Source organism: Meleagris gallopavo, chromosome 4, assembly GCF_905368555.1.
Source record: "Meleagris gallopavo chromosome 4, MGAL_WU_HG_1.1, whole genome shotgun sequence".
Lineage (NCBI taxonomy): Eukaryota > Metazoa > Chordata > Aves > Galliformes > Phasianidae > Meleagris > Meleagris gallopavo.
This window is the reverse complement of record NC_139407.1, coordinates 37981852-38001380: the sequence shown is the minus strand read 5'-3', so window position 1 is coordinate 38001380 and position 19529 is coordinate 37981852. Positions and strand designations below refer to the sequence as shown.

Below are 19529 nucleotides of genomic sequence, written 5' to 3'. Positions count from 1 at the left end.
GGCCCGGCCCGCCGCCATCGGCCCCGCGGGCGCCGCCCCGACGGCTGGGCGGGACTGGGGGCAGGGCTCAGCCTGCTGGGGAGCGCTGCTGGAGTCCGTTCGTGGCCCGGCATCGCTGTGTGGGGTGCTGGGAGCGGAGCTGCTCCGGGGCCTTTCCACGTGCGAGCGATTCGCTTTCAGGTAACGGCACCAAGCGTACGCGGTGCGGCCGCAAGTAGAGCGGTGCGGGAGGACTTCTGTTCAGCACCGAAAGCCCAGCGTTGGGGTGCTGTCTGGCACCCTGTGAGTACTCTAACACCGCGTTCTGCGCTTCTTAGGTGAGGCAGGGTGGAACCACGCGGGAGTCGTTTTAATTTCTGCAGCGAAAGTCTTGTTTTAAGACGTGTGGAATTCCTCAGAATACAGGCATAGTAGGATTTTAGGACATAGGTAACTGCAGGGGACGGGAAATGTAAAGAACACGGACAGGTGAAATCAAAAATACCTCGTAAATGCTGCTGCGTGTTCGGGCTTTTGCTTGCTTGTTTATTTTTCCTCTTCAGTCTTTTGCGTTCGTTATTGTTAACTGGAGAAATAGTAGGAAAAGCTGTCAGCAGATGTTGTCATACAGAAGAGGGAGCTCTTGCCGCACCTATCCTGGAAAGTGCCCGTCCCTGAGGTTGCTGTACGGAAGCTCTCCTTCGGCCGAGCAGTTCCAGGGAATCCAGCAAAGTGTGCACAGTTTGACAGGACTGAAATGGTCCTGAAGTCATTTGTACAAAACTACTGGCTTTTAAAAAAGAGCCAGAGCTTCCCTAGTGGACTCAGGGCCTACCCTACCTACCATGTCATTCTCTTTGTGGGTAACTTTCTGAATAACTGCATGGCCAAATTTCCTGTGACTGCATAGCACAGAATCAGGGGCCTGTAAGGGTGTGTTTTTTCTTTGTGTTACTCATCAAAACATCAATAAATCTCACAGTCATGTTCAATCCATCACACGGTCTGAAGTTCTGTTTCTGGGTAAGCCTAAAAGATCATCTGCCCAGCAAAGTAGCATCCTGAGGGTTTCTAATGACCTAAACCCTGATATGATGGAATTGCTTTTACATTCTCTGGTTGCTCTCCTTTCTGTGACATTCACATATTGCTAATGCAGTTGTTTTTCCGACCACTGCTTTCAGTATGGTTGTCCATTTAAAATAAACAATTACTACTGAAAGCAGCGTGAAATGTAGGGAGAGAGAAAAGAAATAAAAACAACAGAAAGTTGTCTCTGCAGTAAACATGGTTTTATTAGATAATTTTGCTGTGGATTTATATGACTGTAAAACTCTTTTGTCCAGACTTCTGTAAAACTGTTGTATTTGTGGAGAGCTGAACGTTTTCAAACTACATTATTTCAAGATTTGTACTAATAGTTGCTAAGGTATATGGCTGCTATTGTAAAAATGGACTAGTGTTCATTTCTGCATGGATAATAACAAGTGTTTGGTTTCCTGAGCTTCAGATATTATATCGTGAAATGAGACTCCTTGTCACATGGTGGCTAATCCAGTCGTAATAGCTGGCAACTTGTGTGTAGACGCCAGGGTGACCGGCCTCCCCACAGTTTTCACCCCAACTCACAACACCCCACACATACGCCACGTTTTCTGCATCAAAGCAGACCAAGGGACCTCCTGAATCACCTTTGCAACTGTCAATGGAGCCATCATAAGTACCTGCAGCAAAAGGGGGGGGGGGGAGGAAGGGGAAGAAACAACAGCAACTCAGAAGTAAGTTTATATGCAAACTAGCACACAAAGTAGAGCTCAGGTGGCTTTTTAGATCCATGTCACTTCCGGACAGGTGTCTGCCTAACAGTCACTAGTACTGGATGTTGCCAACCTCTTTGATCTACTACTTCTTAGTTATTTTGAATTTTGGCTGGGCCAAAAGCTCATTTGCTTTTACGTCAGGAATGTGATTCTTGTTGTACCCTGTGTAACAGAGAAGAATTCAGACGTATTGTATATTATGTCATTAGAAGTAGCTTATAAAAAGGGGACAGAAGGTAGAAAAAAGGGTAAAATTATTAGACTGATCCTTCTGGAAATTAAGCTATCATAACTATGCATGTTCCTCTACATCTGCTATTGATGTCCTCTCTACCCAGTAATACATTGGCCAATTTCCTCTGAGTTATGCAGAAGCAGAAACCTCAAAATTACTTTCTTTACAAGTTTTATGGCAAAAGGTGGGCAGGTCCAAGAGTAGTACATGAATAATGAGATACGAGAGAGTGCAACTGTGTTTAACTGGAGCCATTGATGGGGCACTTGAAGTGTGGACCATCTGGAACACCAGGTGACAGCTCTGAGACACAACATATGGGTATGGTGCTGTCTACAAGTTTCTGGGGTTTTGAAGCTACTTGTTTCCAATTTAGCAAATGTAGCGGTTGTAAAAAAAAATAAAAGGAAAGGAAAGGAAAGGAAAGGAAAGGAAAGGAAAGGAAAGGAAAGGAAAGGAAAGGAAAGGAAAGGAAAGGAAAGGAAAGGAAAGGAAAGGAAAGGAAAGGAAAGGAAAGGAAAGGAAAGGAAAGGAAAGGAAAGGAAAGGAAAGGAAAGGAAAGGAAAGGAAAGGAAAGGAAAGAATATGATATTGGCAAAAATTTTTTAGAGTTGGAATACAATTTATGCTTTGTCCCATAGACTCAGTAGAAGTGTGTAAAGATGTCTTTAACTCCTTCTTTCTACTTGATTGATTGACCTAATATGAAGGAACCCATACTGAGCAAATTTCCCCATGTTTTTAAATATGTAACCTCTTTCTCCAGTCTCTGCATTACTGAGAAAGAGTTTTGTGAATGTTTCAGGATTGGAAAGACTAATCCAATAAAACTAGATTTTGTTGCCCTTACTCAGTGGAATTAACGTTACCTTGTATCAATAACTTCAGCAGATACCAGTCCTTACTTCCAAAATTTATATCTGCATTCACACTGTACTGAATTTATTCACAAATGGTTAAGCTTTTATATCCAGTTTTGATTTGTCTTGTTATGTAGTTTGTTTAAATACTGCCTTTACTTCAGAGTTTAAGAACAGTTGAAACTATCTGTCCTGTAAGTTGAAAACTCATTGCTCTTTAAGACATGTGTTTGGCAATACCTTTTGTTACTTGAAAAGCAAAAATATGTACTCAAAATGCTTATTTTAGCATTAGGAATGACAACCAGTTTCCTGGCCAGACTAATCTTTGTTTGAAAAGTTTATAGTATTTTTCCTGGGGTGTGATATAGTGGTAGAAAACATCTCAGCAGATGAATAGTCACATGCTAGTCAGCAGGACTGTGAATGTGCTCCAAAAAAGGCATTTGCTTTATTATGTTCCTGAACCAGAATAAAGTAGAGGTAGGAGGAAGTTCAGTGGACTGTAAAGTGCTTGTGTGTTTAGAAAACATGACTCTAACTGTGTGCTGAAATTTGCCCACAATCACTGAAACTTGGCATCCTGTCACGATAACTGCTTATAATTAGATAGTAACAACAGATGACTGTAGGCTCCAGTGGCTAGTGCTTTGCTAATGACAATGTTGTTGCATTTGGTTTATTGCATTTTCCAAGTCTAAAAGATTCCCAGCCAGTATGTTAGACCTTAAAAACTGTGGGCATGATGGTAAGGAGATTATAGTAAGAAAATTCATACTTGCCTGCACATGCCATTTTTTGTAAAAATCGTCCTGGATACATTTCAGAACAATTCTGAAACAAATTAACATTTCCCCATTTGAGCACATATTGTTTGGTATAACCTAGAAAAGAAAACAATAAACTTTTCTAAATTTAAACTGATGTGTATGAAACGTTTTTAATATCATAAGTTGAATGTTATAGATTTGCTTATCAACTGAATGTAATCTTAAATAGTATAAACCAGGTACCTTAATTTGCTGCTAACACTCGCCCCACATCCATTGCCCATATATTTCAAAATAAAAGCAGAATGGTAAAATTGCAGTATTAAATACAGTAGTTTCATTTTTTGGGTGATTTTTATCCTTTCCTTTGTTATTTTCTTCATTTTTTTCCCCATGTTCTCCATATGAGGGTTTCCAGACACTATACTACTGTGAGACCAGTATATTGTTTTCTGTGAAATGGAGAAATGACTCTGATCATCTTTGTTACCTCTCTTTCTCAGAAAGATGAGAGGACAGGAACTTGCAGACACAAGTGAGCTATGTAGTACAAGGTGAAGAAGAGGTCCTATTTTGTTCTCTGGTGGTAATTCTCAACTTTGTATTTTGTTTATGGACTCCTAATGCTCTTATGCCTGGCTGCAGTCATTCTGTGATACAAACCTTCTGTGATACAAAGCTTCCGAAGGCTTTGAAAGCATGACTGCATTGGGCCTAACCTTCACTGGGTTGAACCTCTGCATGGTTGAGATGAGATGTGCTGAGCTTCATAACTGCTGATTGCATCTCAGATCCATTTGGGCAGGGCACAGAGGTCTGGCTGTGACCATGGGCCGTGTGTTAAATACTGTTACCAGGTTTGCACAGATAAACCTAAGATAAATATGAGAACTGGTAATTACAGTCACTTCTTCTGGATGCCTCAGAGGTACTAAACAGCTCTTGTCTTCTTTGAGAAGCATGTACAGGTGCAGCACAACAAATAAGTTTTTTGCTTATGCATATGTTGTCTGAATGCTGCCATCTCACTCCTGCTGTCTCATTCCTGCTCTCTTGCTGCACTGTGCTGACACAGACGTGCTGCAGTGGAGTCAGGCTGCAGATAAAGCTGTAAAGCGAACATTGCCTTTTATCAGGTTAGTTTTCAAAAAGGTGTCCTCCAAACCAATTTACTGGGACAAGACAGGAAGCAATACAAAAAAGAGAACTGACAGCCAAATGCCAACAGCATATGTTTGCTGTGCTCAGCCTCTTGCAGGTGCTTTGCGTGCACTACTCTTCAGCCTTTTCAATACGAGAGCTGACCACTGTCTGAAAAATATAGATAAAAATAATACATTCTGGTAGTAAGCACTGAATCAAATACCTTTCTCTAGTCCCCATCCAGAAACCTTGCATTTATCGCCAGCCTTGAACATATGCTCTGACCAGGGGATGCATGCAGGTGTGCTGTATTTCAGGGAGCACTCTCCTTTTCCATGACCTTTCAGCTCCAGCAGAGCAATGTCATTTTCATATGTTGCAGCATTATATTTCTCGTGGATTATCAGTTGCTTTAGTCTGTAAGTGTCTGTCTCTTTGTCATACTCTATTGTATCCAACAGCCCAATCCAGACACGGTATAGATGAACTCGAGTTGCTCTGGAAAAAAAGCCAATGAAATAAAATATGTTTTGGTACCTCACACAAGCACTGTATGTTTCAATTAGTCATAAATTTTTGCATTTTATCAAAGTTTTCATAGAATAAAAATTCATATTATATACTATACATATTACATATATAGTTTCTTTCTGGACTTGTATCTCCAGATTGTTCTGAAGCAAGTAGAAGACTGGTGACACTTATTGCTGAGCTGAAGCTCCTGAAAATCCTGAAGTTAAGACAGAAAGACAGTACTAAAGGCCAGTGTGTTTAGTGCCCTCACAAAGAGAAAGCAAGGCTTATGCCTCTGATATCAGATGAAAGAATGAGCAAATACACATAGAACACTGGGCTGGGCAAGTCTTTCCTGCCCACTCCTGCTGGCTCAGGGTAATATGTGGCACCAGGGACATTCTTGGAGGACAAGTGCTAGACCTTCCCAGTGCTGAGAGGAGGTAACTCATAATTACGTTTTTGCTCAGTGACAAAATACTTTGTCTTTGAATCCCTCCCATTGTTAATGTGAGGATTTTAGCTGATTCATTAAATTGGCAAATAAGAATTAACAACCTAGTAGCTGAGAAGAGCAAAAATGCACAGATTCATCTTTTCTACTTTGCAAAGAAATCATTTCTCAGGTTGTTGCTTTTACCTGACACAGTGTGCAGCAGTCAGAACCCAACAGCCACCAATATAAACCCCTCCACAGTACACTGTTGCACCTTCAGTGCCAGTGTCTTTAATTGCCACTTGCCAAGGGAATTCACCCTATTAAAATGACAGAAACCCAAATAACATGGAATTATCATTGTGCTATTTTTCGTGCATAAAGGGAAACACCCTATCACTTCATCTCCTTAACTAAATCTATTAAGAAATTGTCTGTAATTTGGGCTCTGATAAAGGGCCTATATTCTAAACTACAGTAACTTTGTTGTTTTCTGACATTATGCAGTGTCTCCCTTCCCCCAGCTTTCTGTCAAGAATAAAAAAAAACAGATGGAGGATCTGACCTGATATGATCAAACATTACACTTATGACCATAATTATCATACATAGCTATAGTATTAAGTATTTTGCTGGATCATTTTCAATGCATACTTGCACTGTAATGCTATATTTTGTAGCTTGGTGTTTTACCTTATTAATTTTGCTTCTATTTATATTCATTCAGTGCATTGCCACTGCTAATGTAAAATATGAAATTAATGTTGTAACTGACTTTGTTATTTCTGTACATTTTAACAGAAGGGCAATAATGAAATTTAAATTATTATTGAATGAACACATGAGCCTATATTTGTAAGGTTTGGTTGGGGGGAGGGGGGGAGCAGGGAAGGGAGAGGGAGGGATATTACTATTTTTTACCTTTCTTGCAATTTGTCCACCTATGATTCTTTTCCGTCGAGTTAATGTGAGATTTACAACACCACAGTTTATCTGAGGAAGGAATGTCTTTGCCAGTTTTCTTTCTTTAACAAAAAGGAAAAATGTGTCTCAGAATTCAAGCATTCATTCTCTCTATTTGGAGACAGACTTATCTTTACCTTGAAATCATGAGTGCTGTGAGTATGCAAGTAGCTAAAGTAGCAGGAAAGCAAAAGACCCAGAATGTAACATCTGTTTCTGCTTTGAAAATTACTTCTGTCTTAGCATCACATTATTTCTCTTTATTTTCCATTGCTGACAGCATTCAGGTAAATAATTTCAAAGCAGTTGCCATAGACTTGCTCAGAGTTTACCTCTGTCCGTTGCTAATATGTACAGATGTGGATCCTAAGGCAGGATGAATTATTATTATTGTTGTTGAGATTAGTGGAAAGCTAGTAAAATAATTCAGTCCCAGAGTGTGTACTACTAAACCACAGAGTCCATGTTGAGTGTTGCAGATCTGGCTAACTGGCTGGTGGCTAGAAAGCCATTAAAAAGAGGGTGTGCAGTGGTTTGTGGGGGTTACTTACCTGCATCCATACTGAGATTTTCCTCATGTTTTGGCTTGCCTGTAGTGGAATAATAGAATACTAAGAATATTTACAAATATTTATATAGTTCTGTTTACTTGAATGTTTGGTTGTGTACCAAAATCATGGTACATTTTTAACTGGATAAGGTGCAGACCATTTCACATGGACAGAAATACTTTGTAAGCATGGTGCCTGCTGTTTCCTTTCTTCCTAGGCACTCTTTGCTGCCACAGCTTACAAATGACCTGCATCCACCAGATACACATTTATAACTACATGATATCTACTCTTCTTTCTTCTTGTCCAGAGGACAAGAAATGGCCTCCTTTGCTGGTTTTTGTTGTTGTTTTTAATCTCTAAAGCAATTGAGTGCTCTCCTCTACCAGGAAACACCAGAAATTCTTCTTCCTGCCCCTTCAAGCCTTTGGAGCTTTCTAAAGCCCAAAGGAGCATTAGGTAAAAAGGTAAAAGGATATATATTTTTTTTCTTTCCAATTTAGATGCTGCTGCTCTGTACTCTGTGCCTCCTTTAACACTTACTTCTTTTAAGGGTAAGGGAGGATATTCAACACAAGAGGTAAACTAAATGCTTCCTGAATCTGGTTTGTCAGCTTTTATTCAAACAAAATACCCATTGAATTCACTTCCTAAATGGAGGCTGAGGATTGGCTCTGTTCTCATGTTACTGACAGTAATGTTTACTTTTAGGGTTCAGTTTACCTTTACCAATTACCGTGAACCGAAAATGTTTACTTTTTGGCTTTACACTTTGTCTCTTATCTAAAATATTCTAAGTTCAAAACAAAACAAGGTATTTTCAATAGTAAGGAAAACAGTACAGATGAACTATTATATTAACAAACTAGTTAATTCCTTATACACAAGGAAGATATTCCTGCATGCTCCATCTACATTTTCTTCCCTAAAACAGGATACCAGTTTGATAGATGTCCATGCATGCAAAAGTCATAACCTGCTTTAAGCATCCTCAAACATCATCTGTTTCTTCTGCCCTTTAGTTTTCTTGCCATTTATTTCTAGTAGGAAGGGAAGGAAAAGTATGTAACCATTTCTTAGTCTCCTAGTATATGTAACATAACATCAGAAAGATTAATTCTTGCTTGCATTTTGGTTTTGTTAATCTGATAAATGACTTAAGAACATGCATTGTGTAGTCTGTAGGTTTAATGTAGCATAACAAAAGTAAAAGAAAGAAAAACACATCTTAGAAGGAAACCTGAACAGAGAGCTTGAGCTTCATCCTCTCCTGTTAGGCAGTCAATTTCTTTGTTACACACATTCTTATTTGGAATACAGATATTTGATCGACAGTGGAAACTGTTGTTTCTGCATTCTGTAATATAACAGAAGTAAAATGGTAAAGCACAGGACTACATGATTCAGTGACCTCACATAATTAAAGAGCTTCTTAAAAAATAAACCTGATAAAATATCCATGTTATTGGGGACTTTGCTATTTATAAATAGATCCTGAAAGTGGGGTCTGTAAGTGTAAAATGAAGTGAATACTTGACTCTGCTCATTTTACTGTCTTGGTGTTTTAAAATTTATACTATTAAGAAAGATCTTATTTTAGTTTAAGATAGTTCACTGAAAAAAAGCAATATGGTTTTGTTTGATTACTGTCAGTTTTGCCCTTTTGAAAATACATTTAATTCTGTCTAATACAGTTGGGTTTTGTTTCTTTGTTTTTGTTTGTATCAACAGCTTCCTAAATCTCTTTTTTTTTTAATTATTGGAAGAAATCCAGATCCTCAGAGATCAGTTGCTTGCTTTGGAAAATTGCAATATTTATATTATTATAATTATCTAACCATAGAACTTTTTGGTACTTTCCTATACAGAAACTATAGTGGTTTGTTTGTTTGTTTGTTTGTTTGTTTGTTTGTTTGTTTGCAATAGAAACTTTATTGTTACATCACTGTAAGAATTAATTCTTTGCGGATGTTTTTTTGCTGAAATGTTCTTTAAACAGCTGAGAAAGTAAATTATTACCTTTACAGCACAGTTCATCACTTAGGTCTCCACAGTCATTTATACCATCACAGGTTTTAGTCACGGAAATGCACTTGTCATTTGCACAATGGAACTCACTAGCTGAACATTCTGTGCAGTGAGATGAAAATGGAGTTAGTATAGAAATGACTGTAGGTTCACAACTGCCCAAGGAAATACTCAGCATACACGTTTTATTCACTCATCAGTTTGACCTGTCAAAAGCAGGCGACTTAAGGCCTAGTTAAGTAAATAGGAATCTTTTTTTTATTGTTTTCATTGTCTCCCCTTCAAACTTTCAATGTGACTAAGTATTTTATTCCTCCATCTTTCAGTAACCTCGTAAAAGAGAGCTTTGTTTCTTCCAGACATGGACTAAAGCAGAAACGTTAGCTTCAGCTGATCTCCCAAAGCAAGAACAAAGAAGAAGTAGGAGGTTATCACCTGTCTCCTCATCAGTTAACCTAGGAGAAACAAGAGTTGTGGGATGTAATATGCCTCGGAAGGGAAGGAGGAACAGCCAGAACCATGGGTGAAATTTGTCCACTTTTGGGTAGTATCTGTCAAGATATTCTAGGAGCAACAGTGCATTATTTTCCACAGTCATAAACTCAAGATTGCCTCAGTTGTCTTAAATGTTTGCAAAAGGATTATTTAAAAAAAGATAAAAATTAAAAGATTTCATTGCAGGTTTGTGGTGGCTGAGATTTCAGCAAAATAGATCCTAAATACATATATTTCAAATAAACTTAACATGAAGAGCTTTTAGTAGATTTAAAGCCAAAAAATCCCTACTAACCTCTGAGAGTTTTCTGGCACTGGAGGCTAACAAATCCCTCATTGCTAGCTCTCAATTTCTTCTCTATGTAACATTCAGCAAGACTTGTCTCTAGGCCTCTGCAAGTTATTTGGAAGCAGTGTGATGGTTCTGTGATGTTGTAGTCAGTGTGGTAATATTCAGCACCTCTGTAAAGATACAAATAATAATAACAAATTCTGTAATTTCACAATGGATTGTCCTCTGCTTTTATTGTTTAGAACTTATATGATTTTCCCCAATGTTAAAGAACTTCAGTCATGGCTAAGGAAATTAAAAAAACAGATTTCCCATGGAGTGTTATAGGGGTAAGGAGGAAAGTAGGATATATTTACTTTGAAAGAAAAGGTTAAATAAAGTGCCAGTTTTTGCCAATTGCATCATAGAACTGGCACTGAATCTTTGACACTCTCATCTCAGTTACTGTGTATGGCGATAGATAGAAACCATCTTGCATGAGGCTCAGTACTGGTGGAGCCATCAAAACCAGTGCATATTGAGGAAGCTTAGGCCACTGCAAGATTGGCATTCATTAATCACCCGAATGTAACCCTCTAACAGTGTGCCTCTCTTCTCTCTTAAGAAAATAAGGAATGAGTAAATAAATAACTGGAAAGACTTGCAATGGGAGTCAAGGGCTAAATGCTCTGTCCCAGACCAAACCTCTCTCTATGCTATCTAACGAGGTATGAATCAGGGCTGGGAAATATTTAATCCTCATCTACAGGGGACAAATTTAGGCACTGTGATAGCATTCTTAGTCTGTGCGTAGGGTTTGAGAGGCAGTCTTATATGGCTCAGTTATGCTATTGTTTTAAATGATTATGTACAGGATATAGAGTTGACACTTTATGATGACCTCACCGTGTAACTTAGATTATTGGTATGGTCTCGGGAAAAAGAACAAGCTGTTTGTGGCCTCAGCTGTTTCTGGTGGGCAAAGCAAACAATGGTGACAGGTCGAGGGGTGGAGGAAAAAAACCTGTGTTCTGGCTCTTGTTAGTCTGGCTGCTGTAAGTAGCAAAACACAGCTGTACCGTTCGGCCAGCCAGTTTAAGAAACTTTTCTCTACAAGCAGTTCATTGATCAGAGCCATTTGGAGATCATCCATCTATGCACTTTCCCTTATACAGACCTGAGAGAAAACTCATCTATCAGACTTCAACTTTATTTTAAAAGTAAAATACTAATCGTTTGAACAGTTGTTGTTTGTAAGAAAATGCAGAAATCTGTTTTGGCTTTTGCTTACAGGAAGCTTTATTGTAGCCGATATATTATTCATGAATTTTCTCATAATAGTTGGCTGACTGACTGACCCTTACATAAGCGTCACTATTCGTTCACATCCATTGCAGTCAGAGAGAGAAATTCCCCGAACTTACAATTCAAAGCCAAGGTGTCTGCAGGCCACGTTTGCTTCATTCGTAGTCCACATACTGTCACATACAAAAAGGTCTCGTTATTCACAGGTTTTACTTGAAGCAAATGTGAATCCTTATAGACCAAGGAGATTTTAAATGTTTCTAAAATAAATAAATAAATAAATAAAAATCCCATATAAATTTGTATTCTATAGATGTATCTAGTGGAAAGACAGCACAGGAAGAAATCTAAAGTATATTGTAGGTGTCCAGAGTTCATGTGGAATGAACAGTAGGTTGGGAATCAGAAGCTTGAGGTATTACTGCAGATTTTTCTGAGAACTGATGTTATGGCTTTGAGCCTGATGCTTTTTTAAAATATACCAGCTTCAGAACAAATGAAGATAACAGTTCCTGTCCTGGAAGCATACTTGGAGGTCTTCTGAGGAAAGGTTGCATCTTAGTGTAAGACTTTTGTTAGAGGACTTTCAGTAATCAAACAAATGACTGATACATTTTGAAAAAAAAAAAAAAGATAATAGTACCTGTGGACATGCATTTTCCCTTGTTCAGAAACTTTGCTTCGGGACGTTGACACTCATAGCTCTTTAGGTGGCAGTAAGTATGAAACTGCTTTCCAGTGGTAGAACAAACTGAAGTGCCATTCTTTGGACACTGGTAGGGAAGCTTACAGAGGCATTTTCCCTCCACACATCGTTCCCATGGGTGACAAAAAACTTTCTTACAGGACTTGTGTGTGTATTTGTTGCTTAAACAGTCTTCTAGAAGGTAAGTGTCTCGCTCAGCTGGCTGACTGTCTTGCTCAACTGGCTGAGCAGGCTCAACGTATGAAAACTCTTCTGTATCATTAGATGCTGCATTCTGCAAGGCACAAATTTAAAAAAAACAACAACAAACAAACAAACAAACAAAAAAAACAAAAACAAAAAAAAAACCAAATCCAAACCAAATATTGAACAGGACTACAGATTGCACTAGCAGATCTGCAGATCTTCTGTATACCTCAGCAAAATGACTGTGAGCCTTTTCTTATCTTGTAAGAATGGAAGTGCTAAATATCATCTGTAGTGTTTTTCCCCTTGTCTTTGAGATATCCACCTTTCTGTTTTTCTGGATTTTTTTTCTTTTTTCTTTTTCAGATTATTCCCCTGCTGTGATTTTCACTATTACTGGTCACCCACAAACCATACTCTTCAAAAATCAGCTGAAGTGTGCAACAGAAGATGATAAACATTTCAAGCCAGTGGACACCACAACAATGGAACCATAAGCAAATTACAATATATTAACAGAATCACACAGAACAGTCAGGGTTGGAAGGGACCTCAAGGATCATGAATCTCCAACTTCCCCCCCCCCCAAGGGCAGGGCCACTAACCTCCACATTTAATACTAGATCAGGCTGCCCCGTCTAACCTGGCCTTGAACATCTCCAGGGACGGGGCATCCACAACCTCTCTGAGCAACCTGTTGCAGCACCTCACCACTCTCATAGTAAAGAACTTCCCCGTGATATCCAACCTAAATCTTCCCTCCTTCAACTTAAAACCATTTCCCCTTGTTCTGCTGTTATCTACCTTTCAAAGAATTGACTTCTGTAAGTTAGCTTAAACACCAGAAAAATAAAATTAAAAAGAAAAAAAAAAGAGTAAGAACTTGATTTTTTTCAAGACCTTTTTATTGTCTCAGTTGTCTTTAACTGTAGCCAATAACTACTTAGAAACAAATAAATCTAAAATTAATGATTTGTTTCATTGCAAGTAACACATATAAGTATCTTCAACAAAAGTTAAAATTAAATTCCCCTCCCAGTCCATTTTGTTCCTGTATCTTGGATGGCAGTGGATTTGCAGTGTGGTTTCTGGTTGTCACAGACTGCAAGGAGTGCTCCTGATTCCTCCATCTGACTGTCTGTCTCTAGGTAAGTGATAACACCTATCCCTGCAGCTCTCTGGTTATTCCGTTACTGGCTGAGTGCTTTTGTTCACTAAGATCTGAGGGTAGGGGGAATGTTGAAACGTGAAAAATATGTAGCTAGACTTAGCATAAAGATGAGAAAGAAATGTCAGTTGTCAGATGGGATTTATCGGCTTTGAGTGCATCCACTGAATCAACAGAGCCAAAGTTTAAAGTTCTCATGAAGAAATCCTGGCCTAAGTAAAGGCAGTGGGAATGCTGCCGGGGCAGAATTTAATCCGAGCCCCTCCCACCCTTTTAAGGGCTGTATAATCTTAATAAATTCTTCCTGTTCTTCTCGGGTCAGTAGAATCCTATGCATTATCTTTAAATTTACATACCAAACTCTGAGCCAGACCCTGCTTGGCTTAACTCCCATATTGCACTAGTCGTTTCTCCTTAGTTTTGACTGAGTAGCAACAGAAGGTGCTGATCTTTATCTACGGGTTTTTCTGAAAAGCTCAGTTTGCTGAACAAGGAGCCCATCAGGACTTCCTGAGAGGCTTTTGCCAGAAGGGATTTTACAACAAAGCTTTCTGAGCTGAGCCACACTTGCAAGTTGTGTTTTGCATAGGATCCCGATTAAAAGATCTTCCAGAAGCCTGTTAATGTAAACCTCAGATAGATCCAATATATGGAGGAGAAACAGCAAGATTCAAATTCTCAAACTGGACTAAAACAAATGTATGAAATGCAAACGCTACAAAAGGAAATAGTAATAAAAAAAATATTTCTGTTTTTGTAATAATAAACTGTTTTAACTGTTCGCTGGATTTTTGTTTGCTTGTTTATTTCTAAATAAGCTACCACAGTAAAATCAGTTCTTACCTGTGCTCGACAGAAAGAAAAGAAAGAGAAGCAAAGCAAGAAAACCGCAACCACTCTCATGATGAAGTTTTATCTCTTTGTAGAGAAATTCCCCTGGCCGGGATTTTCCCAATCGCCAGTTGTTAGGTTTGTGTTTAATTTTTAACCATTGGTAAAACACTTTGAAGTGAACTCAGAAAGAATTACAGGAGCCTGAGATACTAACGGATGAGTCTGATCTCTCCACACGGATCCCGCCCCATTTAACCTGTTATACTGTAAATAGCGAACCAAAGGAAAGCCCTTGAAGCCAACGATTACAAGGGAGTGCTCAGCAGGGTCTCACAACCCTCCTGTTGCCAAAGCAGACCGACCGAGCGGCGGGGCCGATCTGGCAGCAGGCAGCCGGCTCTGCAGGGTGCTGTAGGGGAGATGCGTTCTTATGTGACATACTTCTGTCTCCGTGCAGGCAGTCGGAAGCAGCAACGCTACTATCTCCGCGCGAGCGTGTAACCAGCTGAGATTTGCTCAGAGAACTGCTGGTGCAGCGGCCGATCCCACTGCATCCCTTCTGGGGGCGGTTTCCGGGAGAACCGCGGTCTCGCCGGGACCGCGGAGCTGCAGCCCCTGCGAAGGCCCTTTTGCGACAGTGCCGCTAGGCGCTTGTTTCTCCTTTACGGCAGAATGGCTGCTTTTTCGGCGCGTGACGATGACGTCATCAGGCGGCGCTTGTATGGACGCTGGGTACGCACGTGTGCGGGGCTAGGGTTTGCGGTGCTGGTTGGGGCGCGCGCGGGCGGTCATTTGGGCTGTTAAAGCCGTTGGTCTGCCTTCGGGGTCCGGCACTGCTTCCAGGGAGGCCGTCCCGTGGGAAGCTGGCGGTCCGGCATCTCTCCGTGGGGCTGGGGCTGCGGAGCGTGGTGCGCGACCCTGATATGGCCCATCCCTCCCGATGGATAGGCATTGCTGTAGAATCGTTAATGTTGGGAAAGACCTCTGAGATCATCTAGTCCCACCTTGCCCACTAGCCGTGTCCCTCAGTACCACTTCCACACGGTTCTTCAGTGCCTGCGGGGATGGTGACCACCACCTTCCTGGGCAGCCCGTGCCAGTGTCCGACCACTCTTTTGGAGATGAAACTTTTCCTAATATAGGCGATGTGTAATGGGGGAACTTGATTATGGCTTGCCTGCAAGTTTTCAGTTGGGGCTGAGGTGGGTAACCATTAAGTAGCACCATCGGGAGACCTTGAGTTGGACAACATGTTAAACAACAAATACGTACTTCTTAAACAACTGATTTTTGTCTACAATGTAGGAGGCAGTAGAGAATGTCCTTTCGTGGAAGAGGAGGTGGTGGCGGAGGACGAGGAGGTGGCGGAGGAGGAAGAGGAGGAGGTGGATTTAATCGTGGAGGAAGTGGTGGTGACAGAGGTGGCTTTAATCGTGGTGGACGAGGTGGCTTTGGACGGGGAGGTGGACGAGGAGGCTTCAACAGAGGCGGATATGACCAGGGCCCTCCGGAGAGGGTAGTTTGTAAGTCATACGCAGAGGCTGTGTTTATTTAACTTTCAGTGGGTGTTGAAGATCTTCAGTTTGTTTGTTCTTTATTTCAGTACTGGGAGAGTTTATGCATCCGTGTGAAGATGATCTTGTTTGTAAATGTAAAACAGAAGAAAACAAAGTTCCTTATTTCAATGCACCAGTGTACTTGGATAATAAGGAACAGATTGGCAAAGTGGATGAAATTTTTGGGCAGCTACGAGACTTTGTATCCTTCACAAATCCTGTTGGCTTCTTCAATGGGTTTGCTCTAAAATATGAAAATACTTAACTTCCTTATCCTATTTTATATGCTTAAAACAGGTTTAGAACACCCTTCTGATCTGAATGTATTGATTTGCACATTTACTTTTTTCACCAGTATTACTCAAAGTTCAGAAACTTTTTTTCTTCTTATAATAATAACCTAGAAATATAAAGGGAGCTCAAGTGTAGTTTGCAGTTGCTTAGCTCCCCATTTAATCATGAGTACTGTTGAACAGAGTCAGCCAGCAGGTTACAACCATCCTTGCACACTTAAGAACCACAGGATCCATAGTAGTTTGTGGAGTTACAGAGAGCATCCACCATATTGCTGTGGGTTGAAAGAAAGCTTGTGGTTGGGTTGAGTAGCCCCTCCTGGCTCATTTCTTTCCACAGCCAGGCAGCTGTACAGGCCAGGACGGTCATAGCAAAGCCACTGCAGCATCCACATTGTTCTGGATAAGTCTGAGAGACAATCACTTGTCAAACAAGTTGTTTCTTTATGGTTACATTTTTATGTATTCTTTTCTGCTGGTATGTTCTTTATGCCTCAGTACATGGGAAGGAAAAAGTAATGTTTGTATATAATGCTGTCTTTGTAACTATGAGGAAAATCAGAAACAGTTATTCCTGATCATTAAGTTGTAATTTTTCATTTGTAGTGATGATGTTTAGCTTCATTTATGGAATATGAATTTAGAAAATATCTGAAGTGTGTAAATCCATGTAGTTCCATGTAATAATCAAAAGTGCTACTCCTGATGTTTTATTCCTGGTGTGTTCCTTAAAGAAACTAACAGTATTTTTCAGTGAAACTGTCTGAGAACATGAGAGCCTCTTCATTCAAAAAAATGCAAAAGGTTAGCTGATCTCAGTAACAGAATTCTACTGTGTGTGTCATCAGTTAGATATGTAATCAAATAGATAATAAAAGCTTTATTAAGAGATTTTACTGACTTTAAAAGCTAGCTGTCCTTCGGAAATGTTTGCTTACTCATCCTTTTCACTTTTACCTCTGCTATGCACTTCCCTTTCCTAAATAACAAAAAAAGGAAGATGTTGTGAATGAAGCTTAATAAATATGTATATAATCTGTATTTTAATAACTTCATAACACTGATTTATTTACATATGATTTTTTTACTTGGCTTTTTTGCAAAAGGCATTTTGACATAATGAGTTAAGATGAAATTGTGGCTGTTTGTTAAGGATTTAACCTGGGTTTTCTCAAAGCCTAATGGAACTTTCTTCCTGCAGTTTTACATTGATCCAGCAAAGCTGCTACCCCTTCAGAGATTTTTACCAAGGCCTCCTGGAGAAAAAGGTGCTCCTCGAGGAGGTGGTAGAGGAGGACGTGGTGGAGGACGTGGAGGAGGAAGGGGTGGTGGTAGAGGTAAGATCCCAAGAATGAAAATTACAGAAAGGTTATTTCATTTCTTTGTTTTTGGTGAAGTTACCATTACGTACTTGAATAAACACTTCTATTGCAAAGAAAAATGATAGGCACTTTTTAGTTTGATAACTCAGTGGAAGAGACAGTGATATCTTTCCAAGGCAAGAGCTAGTTTCTGTAATGCAGAAAAGGGAGTACACTGATCTGTAACCAAGCCAGAAAGCATAACTATTAACCAGCTTGTGGTAAAAGTTAATGGATAATTCCCATTCAAAACTATGAAAGGTGTACTTCTGCTGTGTTCTGAAATGTAGTTTGGACAAAATACTTGAAATGCAGTGTTTGAGAGAAGGAGTAAATGATCTGGTAGGTCTCATCCTTTACTTTTTAAGCACAGTCTATGAGGTACTCAGTTAAAGTTGAGTTCTCACCACTCTGCCACCCTGTGTACAAGGAAGTGCAAATATATCTAAGTCTGTTATTGTTTTGAAGATTTCATATGTAATAATTGTAGTTAACATTTTTCATGACAGCTAAAAATTATCTTGGAGTTTTATTAAAGCATTAGTGTTTTAGACATTGGATACTGGATATTCAGCAACACCTAAAATGCTGCGGATGGTCCTCAGAAGAAAGAGGCTACTAGGATGAAGCAGCTGGCTGTTTCTGATTTGGTTTGGTTTTCCTAACTGTCAGTGTTGTTATGTATAACAGAATTTACGTGGTTCAGGAAGTGTAACTTCTTTCCTACATTTAGGAGGATTTGGAGGAGGAAGAGGTGGAGGAAGAGGAGGAGGAGGATTTAGAGGTGGGGGAAGAGGAGGAGGAGGATTCAGAGGAGGAAGAGCTGGTGGAGGAGGTTTTAGAGGTGAGTGTACAGATGTTGTATTTTTTCCATAATAAAAATGGCTCTCAGTTTCTAAACTTCTAAGTATTAAACAGAATGCTGTATTTTCTTTTTCCTTGCATGGTTGTTCATAATTTTACGTAAAAACTTGACGTGCTTCCCAGTAACTTGTTTAAACCAAAGTTCAGTATTCTCTGGTTTTTGATGCTTTGTAAAGATCGTGCTAGTTTCTGCATGAAAAGGACTATAAGAACAGATAACAATGATAAATTATTTTATCAATTCATGCTGTTTTGTATGTATAATTTATTTACTTGAACAGTGTCTAAGATAATTTGAATTAAGTATCTATGATAATGAATTAATTGTCCTTTTTCCCTCTTAAAATAGGGAGAGGACATTAAAAATGGAGCAATGAGAATCTTCCTGCTGACTTACCACGTTACCTGCAGAAGTGAAGAGCAAAAAAAAAAAGTTGTAAAAGACCATGAAAAAGTTATTTGTGAAGAACTGGAAGCTATGAAATGACAGTTAACGACTGTCAACACATGAGCAAAGCGTGTAGCCCTTGGTGAAGAGTGGAAGACTGCTCAGAGCATACTTGAGCTTTTGTAACTAAGACAAGGTTCAATGTTATTCTTAAATTGTTTGTTTCTGGCAAATGACTTAGTCAATGCTTGACTTCATGTTGGAGTCTGGAATAAACAATCAACTGAAACTTTCTTTTTAAGAAAATCCCCTTTGGGTTCACTGCATGCACATCTGTCAGTATGAACTTGTAACCTGTGTGTGACTTGGATAAAATCCCTTGTTCTCATTGTTTTACATGGAGTCTTTTGGGTCACCCTAAAAAAGACGTGTGATTTAAATAACCATTATGGACCATTTTTTACAAACTAAACTTCAGATTTTTTTTGTCGTTAGAAATTTTTTTAATGCATAAAAATAAATATGAGGAAAGGAAGATAGCAAATAATATTTTGTAGATTTTTTTTCCCTGAATCTTAATGAAAGCAAAGGCATTAAGACACACTCTTAGAAGATATTATCTGATGAGTAATACAGAGTTAATTCTATTTGTAGGTCACCTCATTGTATCTAATTTCACTGATAATAAAGTTGCTAAGTTTTTAACTGCTCCCCTCTTCCTCATAGCCAATTTCTCTTGAGGTTTTGATGTCCTGGCAGATCACCTCTGTTGTGCTCTGAGCTTGCGGAGGGCTTAAATGTAAT

At 39.4% G+C, this 19529-nt stretch overlaps 2 protein-coding genes and 1 long non-coding RNA gene across 4 annotated transcripts; 2 read left to right on the top strand and 1 right to left on the bottom strand.

The window, feature by feature from the left end:
* Positions 1–46: 46 nt before the first annotated feature.
* Positions 47–14928, top strand: LOC146544478 (uncharacterized). 2 transcript variants are annotated; one of them, XR_014883062.1, is made up of 3 exons: positions 47–180; positions 12628–13409; positions 14721–14928. It is a non-coding gene; the product is annotated as an uncharacterized LOC146544478 (long non-coding RNA). The 2 variants fall into 2 exon arrangements; XR_014883063.1 differs by lacking the exon at positions 14721–14928 and adding an exon at positions 13905–14210.
* On the bottom strand, positions 1250–14651 carry CFI (complement factor I). Its single transcript, XM_003205736.5, is given in 13 exon segments — positions 1250–1703; positions 3677–3778; positions 5031–5305; positions 5961–6076; positions 6678–6781; positions 7271–7309; positions 8511–8627; positions 9290–9400; positions 10089–10255; positions 11489–11561; positions 11564–11629; positions 12013–12349; positions 14273–14651. Coding segments are annotated over 13 exon segments (1785 nt in total). The 5' UTR covers positions 14333–14651; the 3' UTR covers positions 1250–1485.
* A 7-nt stretch (positions 14929–14935) lies between the features above and the next one.
* On the top strand, positions 14936–19435 carry GAR1 (GAR1 ribonucleoprotein). The gene is made up of 7 exons (XM_010710003.4): positions 14936–14995; positions 15569–15786; positions 15867–16021; positions 16857–16916; positions 17314–17449; positions 18207–18317; positions 18687–19435. Exons 2-7 carry the CDS (start codon positions 15582–15584, stop codon positions 18698–18700), a joined length of 681 nt encoding a protein of 226 aa, XP_010708305.2. The 5' UTR covers positions 14936–14995; positions 15569–15581; the 3' UTR covers positions 18701–19435.
* The last annotated feature ends 94 nt before the right edge of the window (positions 19436–19529 follow it).